General features: G+C 40.4%; 1 protein-coding gene across 1 annotated transcript; it reads right to left on the reverse strand.

Annotated features, from left to right (window-relative positions):
• Positions 1–261: 261 nt before the first annotated feature.
• Positions 262–9,414, reverse strand: LOC131983341 (protein Tob2). Its single transcript, XM_059348059.1, has 3 exons — positions 9,069–9,414; positions 5,395–5,471; positions 262–5,300 (listed from the first exon to the last, which is right to left on the reverse strand). Exon 3 carries the CDS (start codon positions 5,249–5,251, stop codon positions 4,049–4,051), a length of 1,203 nt encoding a protein of 400 aa, XP_059204042.1. The 5' UTR covers positions 5,252–5,300; positions 5,395–5,471; positions 9,069–9,414; the 3' UTR covers positions 262–4,048.
• Positions 9,415–10,774: the final 1,360 nt, after the last annotated feature.

A 10,774-nucleotide genomic window follows, 5' to 3' on the forward strand; every position in this document is an offset into this window, starting at 1 on the left:
TGCTATGTTCACTTCATCTTCAAAACAGAGCTTCTTAATGATAGTCATGTCGGCCAATATCTAGTTCTAGTTAGGGGGGGCAGAAGGGAGTCCAGGCTTAATATTAGAGGGGCACTGGCCCCTTCGCCCCCCCACTGAAACCACCAGTGGACCAAGCTGAGAATTCATGTCATGTTACATGTCTGCATTATTTCTCCATTTTTTCACATAGCTTTGAACCCACAAACAAGGAGGATGACACAATTATCTTATTTTCCATGCTTATTTTTGCCAATCTGTTTTTTTTATTACAAACTTAAAAAAGAATCTGATACAATAAGAAACTGCAGTAGTAACTCCCCATTCCCGAGGGGCAGCACAGAAAACAGGTCATTGCATTTCAGTAGTGAAAGATTCATTACACATCTACAGGGTGTACAGATCAGATACAAAATAGGAAAAATAATAAAATACAGGCAGGAAAGAAAGCACTATATTTATACATCATCTGAACTTTTAATTATTATATCTATTTTACTCTTAAATGTTAAACTTTACATAGAAAATAAACTTCTTTTATGACAATGAATATTCCAAAGTGCAAAATAAAACGCACACATCGATATAAGCAAAGGACATCGGAATACAAAATTCTTGTTTTTCCTTTTCATTAATGTTCAACCCTGATTGTGGAATAGCCTGCGTTTAGAGATGATTTGCGGTGTGCGTTTGTGTGTGTGTGTGTTAAACACAAACCAGCTTCACTCTTAAAGATGTGAGGGCGAAGCGGCTTTTACAGTAATCACTCACATCCTCAGATCTCTCACCTCGAGAGGAAATTTAACGCACCTCGTTTGCTCTGAATAATCAGACAAATATGGAAAAGAAAAAAAAGGAGTCACTTGGACATTTTGGACATGCATGCAACTTAAAATCTCTCAAAAGACTTCTAAACACAAAAAAATGAGCGGTTTCCTCCTTTATTTCCCGCAGGCCATCTCAACCAGGGTTGACTAACAACAGATCACATTCACAGCACATTCATTTCCTTCATCTTTCTGAACCTGCCGTAACGAACACCGTCTTCCTATCTAGAAGATATACTGGAGTTTTTTTTAATTCCCGGGTGCAGAGAGGTAGAAACCCCTTGAATCCTTCAGGGTAATTTAAATTATGGCATTACATTGCACTGGAGAAGGGTGAGCATCTGTGTAAGCAAAGACAGTCTGGGATATATGGCTATAGTATCAGGACCAAAGGACCAGGCTGATGGGGAGAAGTGACAAAAAAATGAAGGTGGGAAAATGTAAATTCGATGGGATATACATTATAAGGGAGGTTAAAGGGGCAGTTCACCCTAAAAACAAACAAACAAACATGTCCTTACTTGTAGTGCTATTTATCAATCTAGATTTTTTTTTGGTGCAAATTGCACAATTCCTTCAATCATATTTGAGGGGAAAAGCCAGACATATCTAATACAACTACAGGTAAAAGGGAAAATTGTGTATTTTTCATTTTGGGGTGAACCATTCCTTTAAGAGACATTTTTGTTCAGATAAATAGGTCTATATCTGGGTAGTAGCAACCAATTGAAATAAGGAGCGTTAGTGCCGATATGATTTTTTTTTTTTTTTTTAAATAAAGAAGTAGGAGGAAAAAAAGATAAGTGATGGACAATTTTTCTCGGGGAAAGAAATAGTTGGGGTGACCACAATATGCAGTGAATCCATATAAAAAAGGGAAATGGAGATTACGCTCAAAACTGAATCTGAAATGTGGAGATTTTTGGTTTAAATGTACTGCCTGTGGGGGTAGTGCTATCAGACTGCCCTGGGAGCACAGAAAAAAAGTGAAATCAGCCATCTTTTCCTACACAAACCCACTGTAAACATTCACATCTTAAACTTCAAATCCAACTTGAAGAATGAATACATTTACCCGTCTTATTAGACAAATGCTGTACAAGGTACAATACACATTCAATACTTTATTCTGTACATCTTTATTTTTGTCTCAGTTTGCATATATTCATGTAATTTTCTGAAAATATAACCTCAGCATGTAAGAAACTAAACAAAGAATCTGAACATAAGAACTTTGTATATACATATTCCTGGACTTGTCTTACTCATACAAATGTAAGTGATAAATTTGCAAAAACAAAAATATAGAAATATTGGAAATAAATTACAAAAACAAAAAAAAAATTATAAATGCATCTTTCCCTCACAATCATAACATTTACAGAGATATGTACCTCCCCACCCCAATCCCTTGAAAAGAAAAATAAATAAAAACTTGCATGCGTATGACAAGCTGTCACATTGCAAAAAAACAGCGTGAGCGTCCTTGGGTCATCTTATACAAAAACATTTATGGGTACTGGAAAACATTCAAATAAACGGACAAGACCAATAGCATCTCCTCACCAGCATGATGCATTTGAATACAACTTAAGCTCCTGTTTGAATCTCTAAAGCTGAATAAAATATGCCATTACCAAACAGAGGGCAAAGGAATGGTGACACACAGCATCAGGAGCCCAGTAATAAAGTGCTGGACAGCTCAAAACGGACATCTGAGAGTTCCCCCTTCCCTGTAGTGACTAACCAACAATCACATGGACCCGGCTGGTAAACAAACCATTGTTAGAAACAGCAGACTTCCAAGAGATCTGACAAGCTATCCAATAAAGCCACAAAAGCCACGCACATTCATCTTTGCATCTTTGTCTGAGCTGTATATTTCTGCTTTTCCTTTGTTAACCGCCACAAGAGAAGCGATCACTGAAGAATTTCAAGAGGAGGAGAGAATAGTGCGAGCCTTTGGCTTCAATACCATTTAAGCTCACTAGAAACGTGTTCTGGGTTTTAAAGTGTAAGCCAATACAGCCTGGACGCCACCGAGGCAAAAGAACCCTCTAGCTGCTTCTCTCCCTCTCTTTCCTTTCCACTCGGTCTTCCCTTCTCTCCTTTCCATGCAGAGGAAAACCTCTCCTTCATAGTCAAAGTCATGCTAAGCCATTTATCACAATCCCTACTGCTTAACTGCTGCATCCCCTACGCCTCTTCACCTTCACACACCGCTGCCTGGAAATGTGTTTATGTGGACATATTTCTGCGTATGTGTGCAATTGAATACATGTTTGAAACTATAACTTACATCCCAGTGTGTATAATTGAGGTATCAGCGCTTTGTTATTGTCTAAAAATGCAAAGATTTACTTGCTTTTTCACATTCACCAAGGTTTCCCTGACCTTCCCAGCTGCAGTGTCCCCTGACAGATACAATACATTCTACTACATCACTCCCTTAACACCCCGATGCTCCCTATCTGCTCCCTCCGCTGCTCTTGCTTCATTTAAACCCACGTCATGTACGCATTCCAGCTGACGATAAACTGCTTCCAATATACGCCCGGTGACAACAACAGAGTCAAATTGTGCCTGCGCACGAGAGCGTTTCAAGGGTAACGGGCGCGCCGTACAAACAATGAGACTCTCCATCACGCTGAGGCACAACAAAACAGAACAGCGCTACACACACACGGAGACAGCAGAGCCCCCCTCTTTGTATTTGTGGCAAGTAGGGCAGAGCAGATTGCAGAGCAAAGTGCTGAGCTTTCCACAGCCGTCGTTCCCTGCAGGACTTGGCGAGGTCCTTTTTCACAGCATGACAGTGCAGTGCAAAAACTGAGCTATACTAGAGCCGGGTCCAAAAAAACAACAACAAAAAAAAGCCCCTAACGTTAACATTCAGTCCTAAATAATAAACAAGAGATTGGCAATGACTTAAGGTAGAAAGGAACTCACCCCCCACCCACTCCTGTCAAACACAGAACACGATGAGTAACAGCGACAGACAAAACGGCAGGGTGGGGGGGTAATGGAGGAACAAAACAAATTTAATTATTCAGTTGATGTGGTATTTTAAATCTTTGTAGTAAAACTAATTCTTAGCTTGTGTTAGTATTAGAACAATTTGTTAGAAAAACTGAAAATATCTGGAGCATCATTGTCCAAACCCACCTCCTCCGACAACAATTCTCATCGTTACAAATGAAGGCTTAGTTGGCCAGCACCACAGGCTGGAAGGACTGGCTAGGATATTGCAGGTTGTAGCTTCCTAAACCCTCGACAAACGGCGGCTTCTCCATGTACGGGATTCCTCCGTTGCTGCCGATGATGCCCACGCTCTGGGCAGGGGGAGGGCTGGAGAAGGGGTCAAAGGACGGATGGGTGTGAGGGGGCTGGAATGGGCTGGCGTGAGGCTGCATGGGCTGGGTGTCAGCATCAAAGTAAAGGGGGCCTGGGGATCCTGGGTAGACAAACTCTTTGGCGTTGGGGGAGAGCTGGCTGGCGATGGGACCTCCGAGGGAGTGCAAGGAGAGAGAGAGGGGCTTGTGCTTGAGCAGCTCTGGCGCCGAGATGGTGGTGGGAGAGCGGGTGAGCATCCTCTGTGCGGGCGGTATGACGGCGCCGGAGCTAGCTGCCGACCCGGACCCGCTGCACTTCTTCATCTTGGTCGAGCCGAATTTAGTGGCGGCGAAGCTGGCGGTGGTGAAGGTGATAGGTTGAGGGCGGGCGGTTGGGAGAGCGGAGGGCGGCTGCTGAGCGGAGAGGTAGGGCAGACCGCCGCTGGGAGGAGAAGGGGTGGAGGTGTTTGAGGAGTGGGCGGCGGGGTCAGTGGGCGTGCTGGAGCTGGGGTAGCTGAAGAGGCCGGTGCAAGACTGGGCAGACAGAGGCGTCGGGGAGCTCGAGAGCGACGGCATGAGGGCAGGAGACGCCTGGTTTCCAATTGGCACAAACACCTGAGCGTCCGGGTTAAACCCCAGACTCTTCGCCTCCTCTGCCTCTGCATCTCCTTTACCCTCTCTGATCACCCCCTCAGCCCTCTCGCTGTCACAACCGAGGCCTGGAGGGTCCTCCAGGTAGAGTACCTTCACTGCCCCCTTCTCTCCAATCTGGTAGGACACCTCGTACGGGTCAATCCACACACTGAGCTCCGCAGGAACATTTGCACGCACTTCCTCTGTGTCCAGCCCGCTTCTTTTGGCGGCCAACTCCACCACGGGGTCCCTTGGTGCTCCCAGGTGAATGCAGCGGAAGGCTGAGCCCCTGAGAGGGGCTTCAGGGTACCAGTGACCCTCAAAACGAGACATCAGTATCCTCTCCAGCTCCTCGCCGAACAGGTCAGCTCGACGACGAGGCAGCTTGTTGTACAGGTAGGACACGATGAAGTTGAGGGCGACCTTTACTTCTAGATGCATGGCTGCACCCGGTTAGCGCCGTCGTGGGAGCAAAGTGATCAAGATGATGCTGAAAGTGAGGCAATGCAACTGTGACAAGGAGTTTTTTCCTCTGGCTTACTGTAAAGTATATGATGTTTTTAGTGTCACCATGGTAAAGGCACCTTGAAGGCGGGGGCAGCAGGTTGCAGGCTGTCGTCTTTTGTCGTCACAAAAATGTTACAATGTTTTCAGGTCCCAACTGTGAAGAAGAAAACAGAAGAAAGTGAGTGGGCCACCAGGGCAGACAGACTTATTTTGCCAGTAATTATATCAAATAAATAAAAATGCAAAAATGAGATAAATGTTAGTTATTTATCTTAACACCAACAGCCCTAAAACATACTAAAACTTACTACTAAAAATATATTATTGTTATGTTTTGTTGAACAATTGCATTTAATGCACAATATGGATTTTAATGACAACCAATTACTACCTACTTCTTATGGCTGATACCAATAAGAGAACAGATTTTTTTCTTTTTAATTTTAAAAAGCAGTTTATAACCTGTGGTTAATGCAGCCCAGTCACTAGAAGAAAAAAGTGCTGACATTTTAGGTTTCGGCAAACCAGTGATAACATTTTATTTATCCTCAGTCCAGCGAGGGTGGTAGGAAAAACCTGAACTTTAAACCGGTCTGGATTATTATTTTTTAAGCCTAACAATGTCCTTTTTATATAACCTAACCAAGTGGGTTTAGCGCCTGACCATAACTAATGTGATTTGGGGTATTTAAAGTGTTCAAAACAATAATTGTCACATTTTACAATGTGGTGCAGTCACATGTTTGCAATGTATTCAAAGAGGTGGTTGTTATGATTAGAACAGCTTACACAGGATACACTTACTGTATCAGATCGTTAAGTCAATGAAAGCAATCTGGCTTTGTATTATAAGCTTATAATTTAACAACTGTAGTTGTTGTCAGTATTCAAATAATACATAATTATGTACATTACCAATTATCTGCCTGATATATGTTGTGCATTTTCAAAAAGTAAATCAAAAAACCTCCACAAATAAATTGCATCACATTCAAGAAACTTGAGTACAACCAACTAACAAAAATCCTGGCGGTTTATTAAAGGTATCAGTTAAGGGAAAGCTTCATTGATTTACATAATTATTTGAGTGGCACGCTCAAGCCTCCATATAGGTCACTGCTCTAATGAAAGTAAGAAATATAAACATCTGCATGCATGAGACTAGTGGAAGTGTCACTGCTTAATACAATATGGATTGAGACATTTATATACCAACTGAGATTCACTGAAACATTTATTTAAAAAACCAAAACAGTAAAACGTAAAATGCCTTTGAATGCATTAAAAGTAGATTCAAAGAGCTTGGGGAAACTGAAAAGATCACTAGAATACCTTTAGGAATCAAATTATATATTTTATACAGTTAGAGCAGCAACGATTAGTTGACTAATTGATAAGCTGATGCATAAAAATAATAGTAAGCCATTTTAATAATGAAAAAAAAAAAAGGCAGAAAATGCTGTTTTCTTATGTCCTCTGTTTTGTGTTATATAAAACTAAATATCTTTTGAATTACAAAAGAAGACATTTAAATGACAGTTACTTTTGTTATTTTTGACATTTTATAAACTAGGAGATTAATCAAATAATCAACAGATTAATCAGTAATGACAATAATTGTTAGTTGCAGCCCTAAATACAGTATCTTAGTTAGATATGTGATGAGGGGAAAAACATCCCAGTTTCATTTAATCTACATACTCTATATGGCTGTCTATTTGCAAGCAATTCAATTTACCCTACCACCAGTCTTATTCAATAACACGCAGCACTTCTACACGTTTTATATTTTGGTTTCATCAACTGCAGAATCTGCTGATGGATGTAACAGATGCTGTGTTGTGGGCTTCATAAATCCTTTATAATCTGAATCCGATCCCATGGGGTGCCTCCTGCTTAATGCTTTAACGCAGTCATACAGAGTCCATTCATTACCAGGCAGAGTCAAACTCAATGAAAGATTACATGCAAAAAAAAAAAAAAAAAAGACAATAACACCACAAGACTAACAAAAGGAAGAGGTGTAAAATGGCAGGACAGTTGGTTGACTTCGCAGAACACCATTTCCCACCATGCAGTGCGTGCGATCTCCCCCTCCCCTCCCCCCATGCACACACACAAACAATTCACTCACATTCACTTCCCTGCCAGATGGGGATTCGGCAGCTAAGATTAGAAAGACGCCTCCGATTAAAGACAATTCTAATGTTATTACAGATAAAGCTGCACAGGCTGCATGCACGGCTGCTGGAGTGACAGCTCAAGACAAGATTTACATTTCCTCTATCGCATGAAAAAGGTGACATTGAAGGATAAGATGGGGGTTGGTTAGAATGGGCTATAAATAGGGGCCCATTTTGCATCATCTATGGTGCAAATTCTTCTCCACCACCTGGGTTAAAAATGAGCTAAAGTGAGTGCAGAAAAGGATGTTTGAGCCCAGGAGAATCCACCGGTCCATCACCTGCAACAGCCATCAGCACCAAAAAACCTTGAGTGCACACACAGCTAAGCTACCTACAGCATCTACTGCATTTCGTACCTCTCATTATAAAAAGGAAATAGCAAGATACACAATGTCATCCAATGACATTAGAATAATAGCTCAGTAGATGTGTGCAGGTTTGTTGCTTCAGCAGTGCAAGAAATAGTCTTGCAATTTCAATAAAAACATCAAAATCTTTCATGGTTATGCATCCCCTCACGGTGTTCATATTTGTATTCTTCACCTGCAGGTTTTTTACACAGCTTGAAGGAGCTGGATTCATTTTTACTGGTCTGTTGTTGCGGGTCAGAGCAACAGCAGGATATATATTGCTATTTTTGTTTACATGGACTCATCATCAGTGTGTGGCACTGCAAAGCATCCACAACATGTCAGGTTTTTATCTTTTTTTAAGCACCAGTAGCAAGTAGCACAGGCTAATGTACACTGTAAACAAGAGATATGAATGCAGAAGCCCCTTTAGAAATTGTATAATTAAGGGTTGAGTGCATCACATAGAGGCCTGCCTGAATTAAGTAGTCACCACATGCATAAAACCTCAATGCAATAAACGTGATTATTTTCCTTTTGTTGAATGCCCCTCATTTCAGTTGTACCCAATAGAAATGTATACAGATTTATATTAATAGAGCTATATACATTAGGAATATGTTGCCCATCTACCAGATGCCAAATATTTGGAGGTAAATATGCAAGAAGAGGGTAAGATTGGAGAAATATCATCCAGGTTTGCATGTGTGATGACAAGCTCAGATAATAAAGGAGCAGGGTCTACCTGGGGATTACGGCCATATGTCAGTCAAAAGGCACTGGAGCAGAAAGGACACTGGTTTAGCTGACATGCAAGTGAAGAATCCCCTCCATGCTAAATTGTCGCTGTAAATTAAATTATAGGCTAAGGCTAATTAAGTGGCGAACATCCTATCGACCGCTCACTGAGCAATGAAAAAGAGAGTCCCTCCTCGGCATAAACAACCCCGTCAAACACCGTATAAAACGAAAATAAACATGGCAGCTGAGCAGGCTTCAAGGGTCACGTTAGCTAATATATTTAACGGGCAAAAACAAAAGCTGAGTCGTTATTTAACTGCTGAACCGGTACAGTCATTCATTATAGTCAGCGCATTTTGCCAAGCCAAGACAAACACCAACACACAGCAACATGCTGTTGACAGTGAACACGCCTTGACGGGCATTTAAATACATTCATCCCGTTTCATGCAGCGCTAACATTTAATTACTCACCTTTCGTCACTGATGCCCTAGCTTGTTGTTCTCCTGCGTTTCTCCTGTTATTCCCTTGTGTTGAATTTCAAGGCGTATCTATCGAGTTCAGACGCTGAACACTAAATATTTTTCACAATAGTGTTTTTAATTTTCTTTATTTAAATAACTGCTGCCCCAATTCTCCAATAGCCAAAGGGTTTCCCAGTGTGTCTTCAGCTGACAGTTTGCATGGAGGGTCCAGAGAAACTTTACTGTTTGACAACCCGGCGTATTTATACAGTGTGACTCGCCCACACGCCCGTGACGACAGGGACTACTTTCTTCATAATATAGTAGCTACTGCTTTTTTAATTATTCTTTATAACGGCATTAATGCATATACTATCCTGGGAGCATATCATTAATTGCACCTGTATGGAGAATATCTTTATAAATATTTACCTGCAGATTGATTTTGAAGAAAAATCAAATCTTCACTGACTTTCCACTACATAGACAAAATGTCAATTTATGCTCTTCCCCGACGCCAGAAAAACTGAAAATGAGGACATTTTTATTCAATGTTTACCTAGCGAGCACTAGTTTAATTGGCGGAATGATATTTGTAGTTTCCAAAGGTGCTGAACAATTTGCTAAAAATATAAGCGGTGATAGCAACAGAGTCTCTATTGGCTGATATGGGGGAGGACCCACAGATTATTGGGCTGCAGCGTCCATACAGCAGCTAAAGCAACCAGGGGCTTGTGGGAAATGATGTTCTTATCACTAAATGGCGTGTGGTAATGAGCGTGTTAAAAAATAAGACGTGCTTTAGCTTTTTGTTGGCTCCGGGTGTAATATGCATTCACACAATTCTTCATTTTTTCTTAACTGTAGGGTCGGACACTTATAGTAGCTCATGAGCTGGACTGTGATTATGGACTTGGCATTCAAAAAATGAATGAGTTTGAATGATATGAATAAAAACACACATTCTCAGGTCTTAGCACAAACACATTTGGGTGCCATATTTTAGTCGTATGAGTACATTTAGACATTTTTATTTAATTACTTGACTCTGTGACATTAAAGCTCAGAGGTGCAGGACACTAACAAAAACTCATTTTTATTAGAACAATTTTAGGGTACAAATTATCTTAAGGCATTTGAAATATATTGGCTTTATTCTCAGGACATGTATTTTTAAGTATTGTGTGATGTATTTCAGGTTGAGATATTTTCAAAATACAATAAGGCTGAAAATGACACATTAAGAAACAGAAAGTATAAACTGAACCAATAAAAAATAGGCTTAAAATCTATTTTTATATTTGTTTATGTAAATAATGTCCTTCAGAAAACATACACATTCATTATATTTATATGACATTATATGTGATAGATGTTCCACCGGTGGAAGAAGCATTCAGAACTTGCAGTTAAGAAAAGCAGCAATACTACACAATAAAAGTACTCCATTACAGCCTTGCATTCATTTACTTAAGCCAAAGTAAAAAAGAAGAAGAAGAAAAAAAGCAGTAAAATGCATCCAGAAGTATCCCAATAAAAAGGCTACTGATGGATCTGTGTATGCAAGCTGCAAATGATTTGTTTATAATTAACAATTTTATAAAGTGCTGGATAGTTTAATCTCACAATTCATAATTTTGGGTCAGCTTATCATATGTTTTGTTGAAAAGTAACTGACATAAATAATGTTGAGAAATAAAGGTATACAATTAAAA

The sequence above is a fragment of the Centropristis striata genome, chromosome 13 (assembly GCF_030273125.1).
Source record: "Centropristis striata isolate RG_2023a ecotype Rhode Island chromosome 13, C.striata_1.0, whole genome shotgun sequence".
NCBI lineage: Eukaryota > Metazoa > Chordata > Actinopteri > Perciformes > Serranidae > Centropristis > Centropristis striata.

What these genes read in the sequence shown, in the direction of transcription:
- LOC131983341 (XM_059348059.1), bottom strand. Translation starts at nt 5,251, where the DNA reads ATGCATCTAGAAGTAAAGGTCGCCCTCAACTTCATCGTGTCCTACCTG.